The 21,846-nt window shown below is 40.0% G+C and overlaps 1 protein-coding gene across 4 annotated transcripts; it reads right to left on the reverse strand.

The window, feature by feature from the left end:
• Positions 1-1,579: 1,579 nt before the first annotated feature.
• fbxo11b (F-box protein 11b) lies at positions 1,580-17,928 on the reverse strand. Of its 4 annotated transcripts, none has more exons than XM_063482810.2 (22): positions 17,629-17,928; positions 16,222-16,382; positions 15,971-16,031; positions 15,617-15,758; positions 15,398-15,527; positions 14,156-14,239; positions 13,897-14,029; positions 10,595-10,701; positions 9,670-9,781; positions 8,683-8,789; positions 8,444-8,581; positions 8,139-8,356; positions 7,868-8,048; positions 7,654-7,776; positions 6,407-6,492; positions 5,583-5,659; positions 5,353-5,496; positions 5,070-5,180; positions 4,888-4,995; positions 4,699-4,807; positions 3,228-3,326; positions 1,580-3,078 (listed from the first exon to the last, which is right to left on the reverse strand). In XM_063482810.2, exons 1-22 carry the CDS (start codon positions 17,714-17,716, stop codon positions 2,949-2,951), a joined length of 2,649 nt encoding a protein of 882 aa, XP_063338880.1. In that variant the 5' UTR covers positions 17,717-17,928; the 3' UTR covers positions 1,580-2,948. The 4 variants fall into 4 exon arrangements, with proteins under 4 accessions (XP_063338880.1, XP_063338879.1, XP_063338878.1 ...); XM_063482809.2 differs by having other exon boundaries at positions 15,617-15,761; XM_063482808.2 differs by having other exon boundaries at positions 15,950-16,031; positions 17,629-17,927.
• Positions 17,929-21,846: the final 3,918 nt, after the last annotated feature.

The following is a 21,846-nucleotide window of genomic DNA, read 5'->3' on the forward strand; positions in this document are numbered from 1 at the left end:
TGGTGGGAGGCGATCTGTTTCCAAATAAACTTTCTAACTTGGACTGATTGCAGTCGGTCTCAAATAGACCGCTAAAGGTTTGGAACTAATTGCTCTTCAGATCGCCAAATACTGCAAACAGTGCGAGTCAGGCTGCCAAAGAATACTACTCACCTACGACACATCTCTGTGCCAAAGACAGTTGGTCTCAGCTGGTAGCAAACTGGCTGTGGTCTTGTTATATTTCTACATAAAAGTGTTGTTACCAAGTAGCTCATCTATCTTGGTTAAATTGTCTATTCTGCAGCAAATACATCACTATTTGTGGAGTTTCCGTTTCAGATCTGAGGTTCTGACTGGACTAATTGTAAGTAAATATGTATTTGTATGTAAGCAGTAGCAGCAATTTTCACTGATTTATCACATTGAATAAGCATATCACAAACAGATATCATGCAGTTGACTACTTAACCCCATTCAGTCCCAACTGATTGCAGACTTTCTCAATCTAGTGGTTTGCACATTTTCCAAACAAGTGACAGCTCCCTGGTTTGATCCCAGGAGGATGCAGATATCCCTTTGGGGTTGCGACAGGAAGTGAATCTGGTGCAAAAAATCTAGCAAATTAAACATGTGGAACTACCTGCTGTGGTGCCACCTCGTGAAAAAAGGACTTTATCCCCATTGATGATGTGTCAGTAGAAAAGGAGTAATACATAAGTAAAGCCAAAACTGAATACTACTCATATGTATTTTTATCATCTTTCTCAAACTGCCACAGTGAGTCTCCTTTGTTCTGCTAATGTTTATTATCTTATATATTTCACCAGAATTCAGTCATGCTCCTTAAATTTGGAGGCTTGTAAGCTAAAGTAAGTAATCCTCTGCTCCAATTACATTTATAGTAAAGGCTGAAAATGCTGTTAAATTGTCAGAAACCCCAAATTCTTTAAATATCTTAATCTCGTAATGTGAATACCAATGCACCCACGATGCAAAAGCATCATAGCACCAGTACCACCGCAGCCCAGAGGGAACACAGAGCTCTTTTGTTGTATGTTTTGTACACCAAATGATTAATGTAGCTATAATTTCGATAGCAAAATTGTTAGTTGCAAGCCTACCTGAAACGGTGAAACTGACTATGTCACACTTTTGAACCGCAATCTTCAATCTTTGAACGCATGCAGCTTTTAGAGAAAACCTGATTCAGTCGTTCAGCGAAGCTCGTCTCTTTCTTCCTTCTGGCTTTGATCTGCGTACAGCTGCAATATTAAGTCCATCACTCATTGTAGCCAAGTTCAACACGTCTCCAAACGGCCACTGGAAACAATCCAGCCATAAATCTGCCATTTACATGAATTACACATAGCAAACAGCAATCTGAAATATCAGCAGCCGTTTCTGATGATTGACGCAGTTGTTCCATGACAATCCAAAACCCCTGACGGGCAACAGAAGACTCAGAGCAGCTGTGAGCAGTCAAATTATATCAGGGCAGTTTTTCACCATCATAACACGTCTCCTCGGGTTCTCGAGTTGCATTTTGTTTTTATAAAAACTGACATTTATTGCAAGTGAATTTAAAGACAGACACCTCTGATCTAATAAAGTTTTATTTTCTTAGAAATGGCCAGTTTCCTGTTTTCTTTTTTTGTCTTTCTAAGAAAGTATACCCTTTTTGGATTCCAACTAGCATCTACATAATGGTTATTGAATACTTCACAATATATTAAGTCTAGATGTTATGGTACATGCATACGATTCAGGCTGCATGAGGAGCCACAGTCACCACGATACACAGGGCTGGGGGTGAGACAGGGGAGGATATTTTTTTTGGGGGGGTGGGGTGTGACTGCAGATTGTCTCTTTAGTTCCAGTTTTAGAGGAGTCTTGACACCTCCTATTGAAACCCTCTCCACAAAAAACACTGACTGCATCAATTTATAAACATATAATCACGCACACACAACTTTCACTGTACACGACACACATTTACACTCATACTTTTTGTACAACTGTGGAGCTGCTCCACATGCCATTGAGTCTAATATACTAGAGAGGGTTTTCTTTTTTTCCTTTTTCCTTTTTTTAGTGTTTAAACGAGTTTCTCTTTCACAGAAAGAACTTCACAACTGGAACGTCTGAGTTTCTGCAGCCTGACAGGCTGTTTGGGCAGGAGAAGGGACGCTAACCAAAGAAAAATAATAATTATAATAATATATAATAAAATAAAAGACATTCAAATACAGTCAGCTTTTTGCTCAAAAATACAAAACTACATGAGAAAGCATTGAAATAAAATCCACTGATCTGAACATATATTAAAAAAAAAGAAAAAAAAGAAAAAAGCTTAAGTGCTCCATCACACGCGCGCGCACACACACACACACACACCATCTTGCTTTTACCCACACACACGCACACACAACAGAGCAACATCCACCCATCCGTTGCCTAGGTACAACTGCCTGGGCAGCCAATAGAGATGGCAGCTACGAGGAAGCAGGAAGTCTTTGACAGCAGTTCTTATGATGACGACGATGGTGATGATGGTGGTGTTGGTGAAGAGGGGTAGGAGCTGAGGTTTAAGAACTGTGAGATCGTCAATACTCGAAGCTCTGCATAACTTTTCTCTTCCTCCCATGTTTGTTTATAGACTGCAATAAGAAACGCTCCAATAAGGAATCTCTTGTGGCCTTTCCGAGTCTTCCCTCAGCTCCACAGCTCCCTCTAGTGAAGTCTGCCTCCACTGCAGCTCGTCTGCCTGCAGGCAGCAGGAAGCCGCTTCCTCTGCAGCCTCTTTTACCTCGATCCCGTCCGAGAGCGCCGCAATCAGAGTCTCTCTGGGTCCTTATGGCTGCGAGTGGATGTGTGTGTGTGTAACTGTGTGCGTTTATGTGTGTATGGCCGTGTGTAATGTCATGTGTCTGTACGCTTATGGGAGAAAATAACTCGACCAGAGGCTTTCAGTTATGTTGCAGCGTGTTGGACTCGATGGGCGGCGCCGAGTCATACAGAGTGTCCGTGTCGTGTGTGGGCTCTCCCGCCAGCGTGCACGGGTTGGACAACGTCCCCGCTCCACAGTCACAGAAAAACCTGAATTTAAGGGATTTAAGCATAAACTTCAGAGACATTCAGGTACAAGAACTACTTGCTTTGCTTGAAACGGAGATGCATTTTTGTCAATATTTAATAAAAGTTATTAAATATTAAAAGAGTGAAAAAAGAAAAAACTAAATCCTCACCGATCGTGCCGTATAAACTCTACATCATGTCCTTGGTGGCATTTTTTGATACAGTTAACACAGATGGCATTCCTATCTGTTGTATTACAGGTGTGACATCTGGAGAGACAAAGGGGAAAATCTCAAATCAGATTAATTTTCATAACAGTAAGGTCAAATAAAGTAATCTAAAACCCCTGCACTAATTATTATTATTATTGTTTAGTGACCTGCTTATTATAAATTTCTAGCTGGAGGATCATTTCTGCCTCAGTTTCACTGTACAATTCAATCTTTGCACCAGGCATAAAAATCAGTCAGTAACAAAATCAGCAAACATCAGTCAAATACAGGAGCATGCTTTAAAGAGAAATCTGGGGACTAGAACAGCAGCTCAGGAGGAAGCCGTCTATAGTCAAATTAAATGGACTAATCAGCTTTCAATCAACTGCCCAATCATTTCAGCTCTAAATAAAGAGGGCCTATTATACTCATTTATTCTTTGCATGATTTACATGCTCAAAGTAATCCCTCTCTCTGCTTAAAACAAGGCATTTTAGCTCCTCTCCTTTTTAGCCAACTTTCTTCTAATTGGCTGTCCCTACCACAGGGCTAGTGTGCTCACAGCTAAATCTCTATGCCTCATATTAATGACACTTTATTTGCATCATAAAGACCCAAGAGTAGAAAAAAAATGGAGTAGTTCTATCTGAAGCCTAAGCTTTTGGCTTAGTAGATTACTCGCACATGTGCCGAGTTAAATTTTGTGCATTGCAGTAACTACAGAAAATGACAAGGAGGGTAGTGAGAGGGTCAATGAAAGGTCTGGGGAGGAATTAAAGGTATCCACACAGGCAAAGACCATGAAATTACAAAGTGCCTTCAAATGGGCACGACAGGATGCCAAACACAGTACTGTCCAAAAGCCTTGAGCCACTCCTTATTTCTTCCCACTGTTAGGAAAATGGGTGCAGTGATTTATTAAAGCACTGACAGAGCTAAGAAAGGTGGACAAATGTATTTTTGTGACTAAAATATAATTTAAGAGGTTCTTTGCCAACTTATCTGTTACATTTAGAGAACACTGGCTCATCCCTTTAGCTAAGTGCCCTTTTATGATTGAATGAGTCATAAGTCAGTGTTAAGTGTCTTAGCAAAAAAGACTGTTGATGGACAAGTACACATAAGGTAAACATTAACAGAAAGCTTGGCTCCTTGGAAGAAAAATAAATGAGAAACAGCTCAAAACTTCCGCAGAGTATTACACATTAGAGGGTTGCCCAAGTAACCAGGGTCTGGAACGTCAACTAGCATTTAGCTATCAGCTACAAAGCCATTTTCTTGGAGTCAGTTGTTTTGTGTGTGGATGGTTCTTAAGCCTTAAGTTAAGGATGCATAAGTTGTTTGGTCCCATTATTTGAGCATCCTCATTGTATGGGTTTGTGTATATACATGACAGAAAACATACTGGCGTGTCTCTGACGTGCTTTACCTGTAGAAGTCGTGCATGGGGTAACTGGTGTAGCTGGAAATCTTGTAGAGACACTGTCCTCTGCTTACCGCCTTCTCAATAGCATCCTGATTATTCAGAATTTTATTATCTGGAGGAGGAAAAGGAGGTTACTGACCAGGTCATGACCCGACTGAGCTACTCTTTAATGCACATATAGCAGCACGTTACCTTTCATGGTGACGTTGACCCCTGAGGCCAGAAAGAGGCCTCCAAAGCGATTGTTGAAAATCTGGTTGCCCTCCAGTGTCGCGGTGGCATGGTTGGTGATTTCAATACCTGGAAATGAGAAGTCGTCCATGAGCTAAAGGAAGGGTACAAATAAAGATGATATCTGCGCCCATAAATCTAACCTGCTGCGAAGCCATCAAAAATGCGGTTCTTGCGTAGTACTGGATGACTGTTTGTGCTGATCAACACACCGGCCTGAGCGTTCCTGAAGATGTCGTTCTCTTCCAGCAGACCTAAAGAAGGTTAGATTTCACAATAAGCTAAATATACACAGGAGCAAAAATAACATAGTAACAGAGGCGATGGTTTGTTCTGGGATGCTCTGAAACATAAATAGCAGCTACATAAGAAAACAGGAAAAACATGTCAGAAGCTCCCCATGGCACCCGCATCATGCTATATTACCTCTGCCCCCGTTAAAGATGCAGATGCCTCCATCTCTGCCATCGTGGATCTTATTTCTTCTCAGTGTGGGGTTGCTGTCTGTCTTGATCCACACTCCTGCCATGGCATTATCAAAGATCTCGTTGTCCTCAATGAAGCCCAGACCTGTTGAATTCAACAGCACGATTAGAGTAAAAAGTATTTGCACATTATTTGGCAGACCCAATGTAATGAATGAGTAACATACAGACCTGAGTTGTAGACTAAAATCCCTCCATTCTGGCCTCCCCAGATTTTGTTGCGCCTGATCTTTGGGTTGCTCCCCGTCCTTTAAAGATGTAATAATGATTGTAATTAATTTACCATATCAACAAAGCTGTAAATATCAAACTATTAATATAAACAAAATGTCTCATATTCAGTGTTTGGTGTATACAGGAAATGTTCCTGGCAACTGATTAAACATTTAAGTTTTTAACCATCTTTTTTAAAGTAATTCTCTACTTCCTCCAATTAGAAAAATGTGTAGCCTGCACAGCTTTTTCCTTTTCTTCTGCTACATCAGTCACCTGCCACATCATCCGCTTAATTTTGCAGTGGCTAGTACGGATATAAACATTAATGCCTAGTTCCAAGTCTCCCAAGTTATGAACTATGTAACTTCCGTTTTAAGTAACAAATTTAACAGTGAGACAGATTTGTTCCCTTTCACCAAAATGTCTTAACCTGCCAAAATTACACTGGAACCTCCATCTATAATTTCACAAAGGTAACAAAAATGTGGTGTTACTGTATATGAGAATGCAAAAGTACTTAGTACTAAGAATACTATGCAACACTCACTGCAGTGAAGTTGCATCTTAATGCCTCAAATACATTTTGCGGCTTCATATAGATATGTTTGGTCAAACATTGCTCCTTTATTGGGAAATGTTGTTCTAATGTTGGTCAAAGATAAGTATTAATGAGTATTTCTGCTCCTGATTAGAAAACTTTTCACTCTCAAAGTCAAATAAAAAAAATTTAATAAAAAAAAAAAAAAGAAAAAAAAAAAAAAAAAGGGGATATGCTTTACCGTATTTGGACACCAGAGTACATGTGATTGTAGATGTCGTTATCTTCCAACACACCGTGCCCGTTGTCGTAGAAATATACACCAACCTGAAGTAAAAGGATGAAAAATAAAATAAAATAAATAGTTACAGGTAAAAATAACCTAGATTATAGATTGGATACAGGAGCAGAACACACCAAAACTGGCAACAACACTGCAGTCATTTGAAAACAAAGGTGAAACACAAACACCCTAGAAACTAAGGAGCAGTGGCCTTATCCCGGTAGCTTTAGGGTTAAACTTGAATTTTCTGTAATACGAAGGCAGTTCACTTCCTAGCAGAGGTCATGTTTGAGATTAGGACTGAAAGAATAAAAACTAAAACTATGGACATCAGTTATATTCCATCAAATCCTCCCATGTCATAATGACCGAGCTTTGATACTGATAAAGCTACAGCTTCTTCAGATTTTTCCTCACTCCTACCTTTATGGTTTGTTCTTTTATAAAATTATCTGCTCTGCTGCCTGTACACATTTTCATGCCTGTGATTGGTCAGATGGTAACAGTGTCACCCCTTCCATTTAACATGCTTGTAGCTAAATTTGGGAAACTGAGTTGACTTATCACCTCTGTGTGCCCACTTAGCTTGATTGCTGATGTTAGAGTAAGAGATTGCTTAGTAAGAGAAGGCCATTAAAGAAAAGATATCCTGGGTAAGCTGAACTTGATTCATAGTACAAGGCCTAGAAGTTAATGATAATCACCATCTAGTCTCAGTTTCCAAAAATAAGCCCCTTAACAAGAATATTCGTGTTCACACAAAACTCCTTAAAAGAATTTCTTCAAATATCATCTATCAAATCATTGATAATAAAACAAAGAACAAAAATACGTTGTTTTATCTTTATGTGATGCCTTTCTTTGTTTTACATGTTTACAAACAAATTTTTATATTCTCAGTGGAGAAGGATAAGGCATCTTTGCTTTGGACGTCTACAGATTGGTAGGAAAGGAGAAAATGTCAATGACTTTTCCCTGAACAGTTTAATACAAGAATTAAATGTACAGACTGACAAATACTCAGACACTGGAAGCTTAAATAAGATCCACTTTAGTTGAGCTTTTACAATGCAGGGTTTTAATATTAAATTTACTGCTAACATTTAAATTAACACGTTTGTTGTTTTACATGCTGATGCTTAGCTGATATTAAAACAAATAAGCCGAGAGAGAATCAGATAATTAAGGTCAGCTCTCATTTTTACCTGTTTGCCACTGTGAATGCGGTTCTTGCGGAGGACGGGAGTGCTGCCTGTCGTCACCCACACTCCTGCAAGCGTGTTGCTATAGACCTCGTTCTCCTCAATCACCCCTTGGCCTTTCTCATGCTAAAACAAAAACAGGTTGTTACAAACTTGTGGGTGTGGATTTTAAACACTGGGGAAATGATCTCAACCAGATATCAGATATCATATCTACCACGTAAATGCCTCCATGCTGTCCATCATGGATCTTGTTATGCCGTACAATGGGGCAGCTGTTGGTTCGAATCTGGATCCCCGCTAAGGCGTTACCGTAGATGTCGTTACTTTCTATCAAACCCCGCCCATCTCCAAATATGTACACCCCTCCCTGGTTACCATTGAATATAGCATTTCCCCTGAAATGAATAAATCAAATTATATTAAACAATTTTAAATTGAACAGATTCAGTATCTTCCACTGCCTTTTTTGAAGTTTGTCATCTTACCGTATCGTCGGGTCACTGTTGGACGTGATCCACACACCGGCAAAGTTATTCGCATAGATTTTGTTCTCTATAAACTGGCCCCGCCCCTTCTCGTGGACATAGATGCCTCCCGTCTGGCCGTGGTGGATCTCACAACGGACCACTGTGGGGTTGGCGTAAGCTTTCACCTCAAAGCCTGCTATGCGATTTCTATGGATGTTACAGTTCTCAAAGTAGCCCTGAAAGCCAGAAAAGACAGCAAGTGAGTTCATCTGTGATGTTTCCACAGAAAAAAAATGTAAGAAAACATAATTTACAGTAGTTACCATGCCATGGTCAAAAGTGAACACTCCAACATCTCTTCCGTGGTGGATGTGGTTACGTCTAATGATGGGATTACCGTGGTTTTTCACCCAAATTCCTGCTAGCGCATTGTTACTGATTTCATTGTCTTCATAAATGCCCTGTAACAAAAAAACAGTACGTGTAAGTCAGAAGCATAATCTTGCCAAACATTTGTACGCATGTGTGTGTGTGTGTGTATGGAGATTTATTTTCGTTTTACCTGTGCATGGTCTGTAATGTACAGTCCTACATTCTCACAGTCACTGATGTTGCAGTGTTTGATGGTTGGACACGCTCCCTGTCCACTCACACACACAGCTGAACCCACTAAACACAAAAAGAGGGAAAGAATTGTGACATGATCTTTAAAGAATGATCAGTTTTATAATCGACTGACAGTAATCAATTCAATTTTATTTATAAGAAATCCAGGAAAAGACTTTAACTACACAAGTGTTTACAGCACACCAGTGCCTTGATCAGCAATAACACATGCAACTAAAATACAACTATGCAGAACCATTTCATATGGAGTTCATATACACAACTAGTGTCCATGAACCAGTAAATAGAACAAATGCAATTTTAACCAGGATTTAAATTCTGTAGCATTACTGTTAAATTCATGACTCTGCTTTGAACTGACTGGTAGGCAACTCCTTTAATTGAGAATGCAGTTTGTGCAAGAAAAAAAGTCTTTGCATTCAATCAACACAGACTGAAGTATCACAAATACAGTAGCTGTAGTGCCTTTGGAAACCCACAAATATTTGCCCCCAATAGTCAATTAGAGAAATAGAAGTACAACAGAAACTGGAACCAAGTAAGAGAAACACTTTCAGAGATTTCTGAGAAGCCTGATAATTTCACTCTCTTATCTCCAAGCCCTCCAATGCTAAATCTAGGCTAACCCGGGACTGATCACTTAACTGAAATAAAAAAAAAAAAAAAAATTATATAAAAATTAGGGATACATCTGTGATTTCAAATCACAGAAAATCTCGGCTCAGACCAGAAGATACACAAAAACAAAAGGTTCCACAACATCATGTAAAAATAGTTCAGTCCTGTAGAAAACACTACATTCGTGAAGCTGAATATTCACATGCCAACAAGGCGCATGCCGAGTCCTGCTTTCAATAGGTCGTCCAGGGTCAGGAGTACGTCCCTATAACCTGTAACAAGGAGGTTTAATTGTGTGAAATACCTGTACACGTGGAGCGGATAACGCAGTGGTCGATGTTAGGGCTACAGTTCACCGTGATCTCCAGACAGTGGTGGGCGTTATGGTGCTGCGCTGACTTGTCATCAGGATTAAACTGAGGAGAGAAAAGCAGCAGAATTTAGAACGAGCCACGATTACTGACAACACATTGAGCTTCTGTCCTCCCACAACATCCACACTGGACTCCTCCTACTGGAGGCATTAGTGCAAGTAATACTTGAAGCTCATAACAGGATATTTCAAAGCACCTTAAAACATCCTGTTATGATACAATACTTGCGCTTTTTTAACGCAGAAAGGACAAAATACGTCTGCCATATTTTTCTCAAGATATACAATTTCTTGTAGCCAATTTAATCTTTAATAATAAATCACCAAATACACAAAGATGCTGTGCCTCAAATTACACACTTCCACTATCTCAGGTGCATAAGTCAGGGTTATAGAAACTAGAGAAGTAGAGAGAGCCTCCGGAAATCATATTGCTCTCCCACCTTCTTTCTAAAAAACATCAGTTAATTAGCAGCTAATCAATGAAAAGACATCAGTCACACACAAGGCCATAACTTTCCACTTTGTAAAGCATTTCTCATGATCCCTTTCCCAATTAACCAAGCTGTAGATGACTGTGAGGATCTCATAATTATCATTACAGGGTCCATGTTGTTTGTTATTAAACTAATGTGATTTTTGCTCAAGTACATGTTCTATTCAAGCCACAGAGACTCCCAGGAGTTTCAATTAAGGAAGTAATTTTGTCCTTAAGTATGAATGAACAGATCAGAGACTAAGCTGGACTCTCAAGCACAGACTACATAACCTAACAACAGAGCATTGTGATGGCACTAAAGGACAATCTTGGATACCCAATCACTCTTTAAGTGTAAAAGCTGAGACATACAGTTACCTTGATGGTCATGTATCCCACATACGCATCCTCTGAGCCCTCCATGAAGACGAACGTTGAGTCTCTTGTGTTCTCTATTATCACCTTGTCTGCTACTTTATTAGGAGCTGAGGGGAAAGTATAGAACAATGATTAACACCCTCATTCAGCTAGGTCCAGTTCATGCACAGCAATGAAGTCTTTTACAATTGAAGCATAGATTTCGAAGTTCATTTAAGCAATTACATTTTGTTTTTCTCCCCACAGCCTCAAAAGCAACTCTAACTACTACAAATACATGCATTATTTTTAATACTTGGAAGTGAAATCAATGGCTGCCTCAAGTCTGTAAACCAAACGTCATCAAATGTTGAAATATTTTGCCACTCCTTTCCTGCAGCCACCTTTAAATGATAGCACTGTGAGGATCCTTCTGCCATTAACAGGTGAAAGAAAGAAAGATCCCCATGGGGAAATTCCTCTCTGCATTTAACCCTCTCACTGAGTGATTGGGCCCCACTGGGCGCCCGGGCAGCAGTGTGTAGGGACTGTACCTTACTCAGGGTACCTCAGGGTAGCAGTTCAGTGGATTCAAACCACCGACCTTCTGATCATGGGGCCACCACTCTACCTACTGAGCTATCCCTGCCCCCTGAAAAGCATGCTCAGTTGAGCTGAGGTCTTGTGACTGACTGACATTTAGAAACATTACATTTCTTTGCTTTACGCTGATCACGGATTCCTTTCACAGTATTGTTGGCTCACCTTATCAGTTTTACAGCACTGAGTGAACAGAAAATACTACTCTGCACACATCAGCATGCGTTCTGCTATTTCTGTCAGCAGTAACATAATAAACACCAGTGACCTGGTTCTATAGGAAGTCACACAGATCAATGCTGTAACATTGCCTTCTTAATGTTTAAAAGATTAAATGGCATTTGCTTTGGATCATTAGCATTTCCTTTCCTTCTCCATACTCTCAAATTTTTGGCAACTAATTTTTGGTTCAAAGAGTGATTTGATTCAACGACTCTTCTATAGAAACGGAACAAATAAAAAGAAAACAAAGAGATGGGTTAGGGAAGATTGAGTGAAAACATAGCATGTATAGGTTCTGAAAATATCTCACTTTTGCTTGAGTTAACGGCTGTACTCCTCCTCTGACTAGCACTCCAAGCAGCCGCATTCACACAGGTAACAAGGCAAAACTTTGCTCTGGCACTTTAGTCTGAACACTGCTTTAAAGCAGCAAAATATTTACATCTTCTTAAATCTCGTGGTTTTCCATAAGAAAGATGTTGCTTGATTAAAAGCTGACTACTTCCTCAATAGTGTTACTGATGTAGCACCAAATCTCAACAATAGTCATCTCAAGGCTCTTAAAATTGCAAGTTAAAGACGCTACAGTATTTTGAAGAAAATGCCAACAATCAAACAACTGCTGATGAGCAACCATCCTCTGATTCTGCGATGGGAAAACTCCCTTTTAACAAGGAGAAACCTCCAGCAGAACCAGCTTCAGAGAAGGGCAACCATCTGCTACACTCAGTTGGAGGTTTGAGGATAAGAGAAGAAAAATAAGATGGGACAAAACAGACTATGATGTGTCTCTTCTGGCTTTATGGATAGACAAAGCTGTGTATTGTTTGCACAGCAATGAAAATGTATGCTCTGCCTTCTAATATTACTGCATAAGGGTTCTGTGAACCAGGAACTCCATATTTAACTGTAATGTGTGAAAAACACTCCCCATCTATACACCCCCCCAAAACCCCCCCAAAACTCAGATGGATGCGATTCAAATCACTCCATTTCTTTAATAACAATATAGTGTTTGAGTTTTTTTAGCAAAATATACTGGTCAGTGTCATCTGAGGTCTAACAAGACATGCACGGAGACCCATACGCTGTCAGAGACCACAACATCATACTTAGCTTTCACTAGCAGTTTCTTTACTATAATGAATTCTGAAACCTAACTGAGACAATTCTGTTTCATGTTTCTACCATCCACTTAAGTGGTTGTTTTGGCCCCTGTTGTATTGCTGAGTTCAGCAGTGTAATTCTTATTTGTATGGAGGTACTTAAAACAAAAAAATCAAAACAAAAAACCCCAACAAGTCAGCAGTTACCAGATAATCAAATGAGTTATTAGCCATCTATATCTTTGCAATTAGACTAATGTACTTTCGTCTTTATGTGAGAGCTTTCTAATCTTTGTTTAATGTCACATGGTTTCTTTGTGTTATCACTCAGATGCATCTGGCTATGATGAGTGCACAGATGCATGTGCTTTGGTTTTTTTAATTCAGTCTATAGAAATGAAACTGCTAGGAATTGCAGGTTTAAAAAACAAAAAACAAACAAACAAAAAAAAGCACCTATAAGGCAAAGTCTGCCACATTTCAAATGGTGCATCTGAGTGCTAATGTTAATTGATGTACATCGTTTCTTTTTCATTAAAACCACTCCTTGTTGTGTTGTACAAACAGTGACGTCACCAGAGCCTGTCGCCATTTATACTGAGCCCTCAGACAAAACCTCCACATCAGTGCTGGGATACAAGTAGAAGAAGCCCAAATAAAAACCAAAGTGATTGGGGAGGGGTTTTTTCCCTCTTTTTTTTTTTTTTAAGTTTTCTTCAGAAAGTCTCATCCTTTCAAGCTGTTGCAACATCCCTCCCTGTATAATCTGAAAATCTGAGTTTCTGTGCTGATATTGAAATGGCGGTAAAAACTGACACGATAGTACATTTGTATCTTCGACTGGCCAGCTAAGCCCGGTTACAAAAATAGAAAGATAGCCCGACCAGCCGAAACAACACCACAAAGAGTGGCTCGCACCAGTGGATGTAATGTCACTTTTGGTGTGAAATGCTGTTTCAGAGGGTGACAGCAGTGGGTATAATGAGCTCTGTAGTCTTCTTTCTCCCCCTCACAGCAGCCTAATGATGGCTTTCTTTACTTTTACTGACACCACTTTGAAATGCATACTGCTACAAAAATGCATCAAGCAACATAATAAAAAAAAGAAACAGGCTAAATCTTCCTACAAAAGTATCACTCAAATCAGTCCATTGTCTAATTTTTTTTTTCAGCAAGTGAAAAAAAAATTAGGTACTGTGTAAAAAAGAAAGATGTTGTAAATCCTAAGTGCTTCTTTCACCCTTTGACTCCTCTTGCAAAAACAAAATTACACAAGCAATGTAGACAATGTACACAACTGAAGTGTATCCTCTTCTTCAGAGAGAGGCTGAGTGCATGGAGCAGAGGCATCAAGATAATGTTTTAACTATCTTTCAGTGAAGGCAACTTGCTCACCTGCACCAATCATGGTGATCGGGGATTCGATGTAAATCCACTCATCGGTATAGATTCCAGAGTGAACAAAGATGAGACCATCGAAATGGGCCTCTTGTACCCCACCCAGTGCATCCTCAATGGTGTCATAATACTGCAGGAGAAAGACAGAAAGAATTCATTCATTACAGGTCAGTTTGGAAACACATGCAGATGTTTAAATTAGCTGTGCAACTCAGAAATATTTGTGCTGTGCACTCCATCTACAGTTTTAACTTACCAACATATTCTCTCTGCCTTTGTATCTGCCAGGGTTACTGTAGAAATGTTCAGCAAAGCCTGGTTTTACATGTGCGCCTTTGTACTGTAGCACAGAATAAGAACAAGGTCAGTACATTTTGCTCTTGATCCTTGGACCTCAGCATCAAACGGCAGAGCAAAAAAAACATAAAATTTCTAGGTGTCAAACAATAATGGCGCTACTCAGTGTTTTCCTGACCTTTTTGGTTAGCAATCCTTGTTTAATTGTAAGAGGCATTATTATCTTATTAATAACGAGGAAAAGTGACAGGGGATGTTTTTTGTTTTTTTTTCTTGATCCCTGTTCTGTAAATCATCATGTAGTAAAATTAATCTGAACACCCCATGCAACCAAAAAACCAACCACAAGAGAATGACAACATAGGCAGTGTCAAAACAAAGAGTTATTTGCAATAGATGCAACAACAAGATACTGCAGTGGTTAATGTTATAACAAGCAGCTCACTGCAAGGACTAAGACATCTGCAAAAACCTTAGCGACTATAAAAAGCAAACTAATTAAATTCAACGTGACTTGAAGACCAAATCATACATTTGACAGGCATTTCTTCCTACAGGTAAACTACAGGTAAGAATTCGCTGCACAGAAGTTCTGACAGGCCGTGTATAAGCAGCGAAAAAGCTATCTGCCATTGAGTTTGACCAGTTTCCTGTTGATAAAAGGCACTAGGCAACCACTTCTGTGAAATTCTGACACTGCAGCTTGTTTCCAGAAAGTACTAACACCAGATTAAAACCTTTAACTACTCAATCTTACTTGACTTTAAAAGTAAAGACACTGCACAAAAGGGGTTCAGTGGTCACAGGGCAGACGTACATATGACAAAAATCTGATTAATTACCTTCCGACCCATTTCTGTGCTTGCAAGGAACATTCGTCACAGGCTCATTATTGTTATGAGTCAAATGATATTTATGCTTCTATAGCTCCATATACAAATTATAAAACTTCTAAAATACAGAGATATTGATTTGATTCTTAAATGTGTTTTGCTGTATGTGCAACATGAAGCTGCACTATTCTCACAGAGTGACACCTTTTTTTTTTCACTACACAAAGTAGCAAAATTGTACTGCAAACCCATACACAATGTTCAAAACTCTACAGTGTTTACTTTGATGTGTAGAAAGAAAAACAAAGAAGGACAACATTCACTACTACTACTACTACTGATCACAGTGATGATGATGAATAACTCACCAGCTGCTGGAAGCTCTCCTTCCAGGGGTTTGGGTGTTCATGCTCTTCTGGGCTAACTTGATAGAACCTGCCTGGCTCAGGATGCATCATTGGACGCGTGTACTCAAACACCTCCATGTACAGGCGCTTCCTAGATAATTAAACACCACATTCAAAACATACTTTGGATGTCTGTTTGTTTAATGACTACAATATGCAAAATAGGAACAACGCACTGACCATAAGATTGGATCGTTTGCTAGCTGGCTGAATCGTTTGCAGACGCAAGCTGCCTGACAAAGGTCCTGTTCCAGTAAGTAGGAGAAAATCTTCAAAACGACCTCATCTGGAAGCTTCTGCTGCAGATATTGCTCTGCTGGTGCTGCTAAAAATATACAGGACACACACACACACACACACACACACACACACACACACACACACACACAAAAAAATCATAAGGTAAGATTTATGAGAATCACTTCACTACAAGAACATAAGTCATGCTATTTAATAGATTGGGGGAAAAAAGGAATCACTGTCCTTGCCCAGCTGCAGACATTTAACACACACCTGGCAGGTCGTGGCTCTTACCGGACACACGTGCCCGCTTGGCTCGATGGCCAAAGGCCTCTGTTGATGAAGTTGAAGCTCCCTGTAAAAGGGGATGAGTAGGATATAAACTTCAATGCCAAGAGCCAAATACTGAGCAATCAACGGGAAATTTACTGCTGTGTCACAAAATTATTGCTTCTTTAGTGGAGGACAACTAATCAGCCATTCTCTCCCACTCACAGTCATACACAACATTGCAGTAAATTACTCAAAAAGTGCTTCTGTCTAACCTCCATTGGGCCCTTGCTAGGGCAGGCTGAGGCGGTGGCGGCGGCGGCGGTTCTCTTGGGAAGCAGGGTCTTGCGTCGAAGCTGGTAGGGACTGTTCTGGGCACCTGGACCGGACTCCTCAATAGCCATTTCTGCTGCAGCTGCTGCAGGCGCCTCCTCATCTAAGTAGAAAAGCAGAAACATATTCTACATATACACACCACTTTCAAGAAAGGCACCTCGGTGAACAAAGCTGGTTTATAAAGCAGGGTGAGTCATGTATTTAAAAAAAAAATTACATAAAAAAAAAGAAGATAAAAATCAACATTTTCTTAAGAAATCCCATCTCTTTTTTACCAATTTTACACACCTATAATGTTTCCAGAAATGGCAACACTTTTATTATCCAGATCATTATCGACACAGTGGTGCACATTTAAATCCCATACTGTATGCCAACTGCGCAGGCTAACAGCCTGGGTAATAGCTGGCAAGGCAGACAAAGGTTGGTGATTGATAATGACAGATGCACCCGCTGCAGCCACATTACCAGTCTTATATGTTTAGTTATTCCCAACAGATATCAGTCGGCGTGCATTTGTCTGTAAGGCGGTCCTGTGTGTGCAGAATCAGACACATCTTTTATGGTACTGTCAAATTAAGGGCCGCCTATGATGTCGATCAGACGTGCGGCTAATGGCTAAAAACTGAACTGCGTAGCTGGTAAATCCGCCGTGTAAACAAATCATACCACGGCTAGCAGTCACCGAGAGTAAGGAAGGGGGATAGTGCTTAAATCTGCTGCCTGCATTAGCTTCAAACTGCTGCGCAAAGAGCACAAAATGGACTCGGTGAATTTATCCAATTTCCACCGTATCATCTATCACAGCTGATCTGTGTGGCCTCTTCAAGCTGCAGGGGAGGGGAGGGGGGCAGCTAGTTAGCTTTGCCCTCATTCGCTGCTAATGTTTTTGTTAACGTTACACCCCAAAAATGGCAGTCCAAAGACGCCGCAGATTTACACCCTCAGAAACGGTAGTGACAGCTGGGAATGCACCGCTCGAGCAGACGCGGAGATTGTGGTGTAAGCGACTGGAGTCGATCCCTTTGCCTCCCGCTGAGGTTACCTGAATCTGAGCTATTAATGTAGTAGCTACATACGCATTACGTTAAGCGAAGACAACCCCCCCAACCACCACCTAACCTGGTGAGCTAGCTAGCGGCGTTAGCTAGCCCCAATCACTCAAGCCAAACAAAGCGAGGCCTGGCCTGAGCCATAGAGCGAGAAGCCTCGGTGTTTCCTGCCGAATCCGACGCCTGTAGGAGCGCTAAACGTACCATTAGCTAAAAAAGGAGGGGTTATGTAAAGGCTGTTACGCCTGACATTACTTCGTGTGAAACCTTTAGCTTGACCGTGGAGTAGCGTACCTCTGTCCCCGTTGTTCCGCTCGGGCTGCACCGGGCGCGGCCTCGACACTCGCCTGGGTCTCCTGTTGGTGGCTCTGACGGAGTTCATCTGGGGAGTTGGTTGTTGGAAAAAATACACTGCTATCCTCGACCTCCCGCTACCAAATTTAGCCCGCAACCCAAACAGCCACCCGGACAGCAGTTATTCCCGGTTACACCCAAACAATTGCGATCAAAAACCCGCTACTATTTGGGGTGTAATCGCGTTTTTTTTTCTTCCTCCGTCGGTGTCACAGCTCCCCCCGTTTCACCGCTCGGTGCCAGCTCCGTCTCAGTCTGTAGCAGGAGGAGCCATTAACCCACACGGGAAACAATCGCGAGAAAAAAAAAGAACACAAGGTCCGATGGACCAATAATATTTACCATCTCATAATCTCACCCTGCAGCGACCAATCAGAAGCGCCATATCAAACGACTTGCCAAAACCTTTCTGTTGGGGTTCGGAGTCGGTCAAGCGGCGATTTGATCATTGCAGGACACGTCAAGGGGCTGTACAAGCGTCACGTAAGTGTATTTTACGGGTTAATTGTAAACCAAACACACAAAACTGGACTTAACTGCAAAAAGAAAAGCTATTAAAAAGGAATTTGTGTAAAAATATCTGATATGGGCTGATGTTCTGGTGGAAAATATGAGTCAGTTGAGAGATGTGTTTGTATTTATATGGAAATTATGATCAATTAGGAATTTTTCTAAATAAAAGTCAAACTTTAGGAATTCAATATTTTTTTGATTTCACTACACACACAAAAAACATTAGTAAATTAGCTTTTTGGAAAAATTGGTTATTAATTAAAAGTTTTAAACCAATGCGCAGTTAGTTTTATTAATTTTATTGGTGCATTTTTATGGTGTAAATTTAAAGGCAGACTGATTGACACTTTTTTCTTTTGCATCCATAAATTCAAGTACAATTCCAGTCACTTTACATTGCAGCCACATTTCTAAGCCCACTGGAATTGAGTGAATGGACACTGACCCCAAACCAAATTACAGATTTTGAGTGGAATACAACTTTAACGCTTTAACTTGTATATTTATTATGCACGACGACCACCAGAGGGCATTGTTTATCTGCCAACGATTAGTCTTGAACTTGAAGGCTTTATACTGAGGGTGTTTTGTTATACCATCTCCAGTGCTGTCTAGAGAAGATCTCAGAGAGCATAACGGCATGTCTTTCGGTATTGCAACACTCACTTTTTTTAGTGCACATAAATTTGAGTGCAAATGCATTAAAATGATCTATCTTTTATTTGAAAAACTATATGATATGATATAAAAATGAAGAAGAAATACAGTGTATGTAGGGGACAGGTAACTGTCTGATGAGCATTAATCCTCATGCGGGACTTGATATAATCTTTTATGAAAATTTGGAAAAAATTATTTATTTATTTTTGTCATAAGACAACATCGAGTAAAATTTGTAGGATCTATTGAGACTGGTGATTTTATTTGGACTTTTGTGCACACAGATGTAGGTAAACTCACCAGAAATCTAGCCCCAGTAGCATCACCTGGTGGTGAAAATGTATAATTGCACCCTAACTTTGAATGTTGGCATGTAGGAGGCAGTGTATCCATATCAATGAGATGGTCTTGGATTCCTTCTTGCAGCTGCAGCCTTGAGAGTGTGGGTTGCTATTGTGTGTGTGTGTGTGTGTGTGTGTGTGTGTGTGTGTGTGTGTGTGTGTGTGTGTGTGTGTGTGTGTGTGCACGCACACAGCTTATCTAGCTGCCATATCCATCTCCTCGTAATAAGCAGAAAGAGCAGCTGCGTACCTCTCCTCCTACGCCCACCCACCCACTTTGCTGCACAGAGCAGAGGTTGGGAGGGTCACTTTGTCCTTGAAAGCTTTGGATGCTCTGAAGGACAGCATTGCTAGATAAAGACAGCTCAATTATTGCACGCATATGTGTGTGTGTCTGAGAGAGAGCTTTTCTGTTTGTCACGCCTCTTCGAAACGCTCACATTCACCATACAAAATCTATTCAAGCAGAGAGGATATAATAAAACACTTTATAAAATAGTGTAAAAAACAGCACATTGACATATTGTTCAGAAAAACAGATTCAAAAGTGACACTTAATGGGATGTTTGTTTGAAAACGTAAACATAATTACATTTCAAAGATAATTAAAGGTCTGTGACTTACAAAATAGACGGAGTTGGTGGCAAATTGTAGACATTGAGAGGTTCAGTAGACTGGGTGTATGAGGAGATTGTTAATCAGCAGGTCCCTGCAGTGTTCTTCTTAATGAATATCATTCAATCACAGCACTGAATGTTGAATGAATATGTTTTTTTTGCAGTGTGCATATGCTGAAATCCCAAGCATCCAACCTGCTTAAACACCATTCTGGAGCATTTTAGTTTGTTAGATTATCTTGGGATGCCAGACGGATGGTGTTTGTTACATAGTAGATGAAGTCATTAGTTTTCTCCCCTCTCCATTCTTTTCTTCTTTTACTTCTAAATTATGTTGCTGAGAACTCCACCCATCTGGCACGTCACTTGAGTTAAAAGGAACCCATGGGTATCTAGAAGAGCTGTTTGACCCAGATTTAGTCCAACTACACTCACTAGCTACTTTATTAGGTACATTTTGCTAGGTTGAACACCCCTTTGTCTTCACACTGTCTTAATTTTGTAAAATAAATTCAACTGGAATTGAGTGGAGAAAACATCAGAGATTGTGGTCCATATTGATGTGATAGGATCACACAGGTGCTGCAAGTTTATCAGCTGCACATCTGTGATAACAATCTTCCATTTGACTACATCCCAAAGGTGCTCTGCTGGATTGAAATGTGGTGACTGTGGTGAACTCCTTTTCATTTTCAAGAAATCAGTTTTAGATGATCTGAGCTTTGTGACTCAGTTTGCTCAGTGACATCAAACTCTGAACCTACTATAAGAATGTCAGAATAGAAATCAAGAGTTATCAGACTAAGCAATGCCCAGTTTTCTTACATAACTTGTACACCTTGATTGTACAGAAGTTACTTAAGTTACTGTTGCTTTCCTATCAGTTTGCAGTCCGGCCAGCAGATTGTGGCGACATGTGAGACCATCTGGCACCATAAACAATGGCACTATCAAAGTCACTTCAATAACCTTTTTCCCATTCTGATGCTCATTTTGAACTTTAGCAGGTTGTCTTGATTATGTTTACATAGAGGCATGTTTAGAGGGGGAGGAGCTTGGAGTGGCATCAGCCCCCCCCCCCCCCCCCCCCCCCCCCGTTTTAGTAATCTTGCAATAGTCAACACTATTGGATGAAAGCTTGGTATCAACAATTAGGAATGTAAGTGAGTATATTTACTCCAGTAATTTACTGAAGCAGAGATTCATTGTACTTGTACTTTATTTAAATGCTTCCTTGTTATGTTACTTTCCGCTTTTGATTCCATTTTATTTTGGATACAGTTGTTATAATTTCATACTCCATAATACTTATTTTAAAGCTTTAGCTTCTTCTTGTTTTGTACATTAATTGTATTTTTTATAAATGAACCTATTGAACAATATATCAGGACTCAAACTCGTCAACAGCTGCCTTGTTAAAGAGACGAGAAAAAAAAAGGGCCATTCTATATAAAGAGTGTGTTTACTTTAGGCACTTTGAATACATTTTGATTATATAACTTGTGAACTATTAAGCTATTTAAGTGCAATTACAACTTTTACTTAGGTTAAGGCTAAATACTTTTTTTTCCACATTGCAAAACAGTTCTCCAAAATTCTATTTAGAGCATTCTGCAGCACCACTTTTCACACAATAAACTTGTAATAAAACGCAAGGTTGCAAACCAAAAATCATACCCAATAATTTCTGTCAGTTTTCTGATCTTTTTGCAAATCAAATATTTAAATTTCCCCCTCTACTGTGTTCTTGGTCTCTGCCGTGCCACCACATTTAAAAAATCTTGAAAATGCCCCAGTTTACGTGTCTAAATGCACTGAGCTGCTGCCATGCAATTGGCTCATTAAGTATTTGCATTACCAAGCAGCCAAACAAGTATACCTAATAAAGTGGCCAGTGAGTGTATAATTAGTTCTTTTGTGGTCATGTTTGCATGGATTGCTGCACTGCATAGCTCAGGTAACCAGGTTTAGACACGCCACTGAACGCTGTGTCTACTTTGTGCTGAATAGTCAATTGATACTATTAT

The sequence above is a fragment of the Pelmatolapia mariae genome, linkage group LG8 (assembly GCF_036321145.2).
Source record: "Pelmatolapia mariae isolate MD_Pm_ZW linkage group LG8, Pm_UMD_F_2, whole genome shotgun sequence".
Classification (NCBI taxonomy): domain Eukaryota; kingdom Metazoa; phylum Chordata; class Actinopteri; order Cichliformes; family Cichlidae; genus Pelmatolapia; species Pelmatolapia mariae.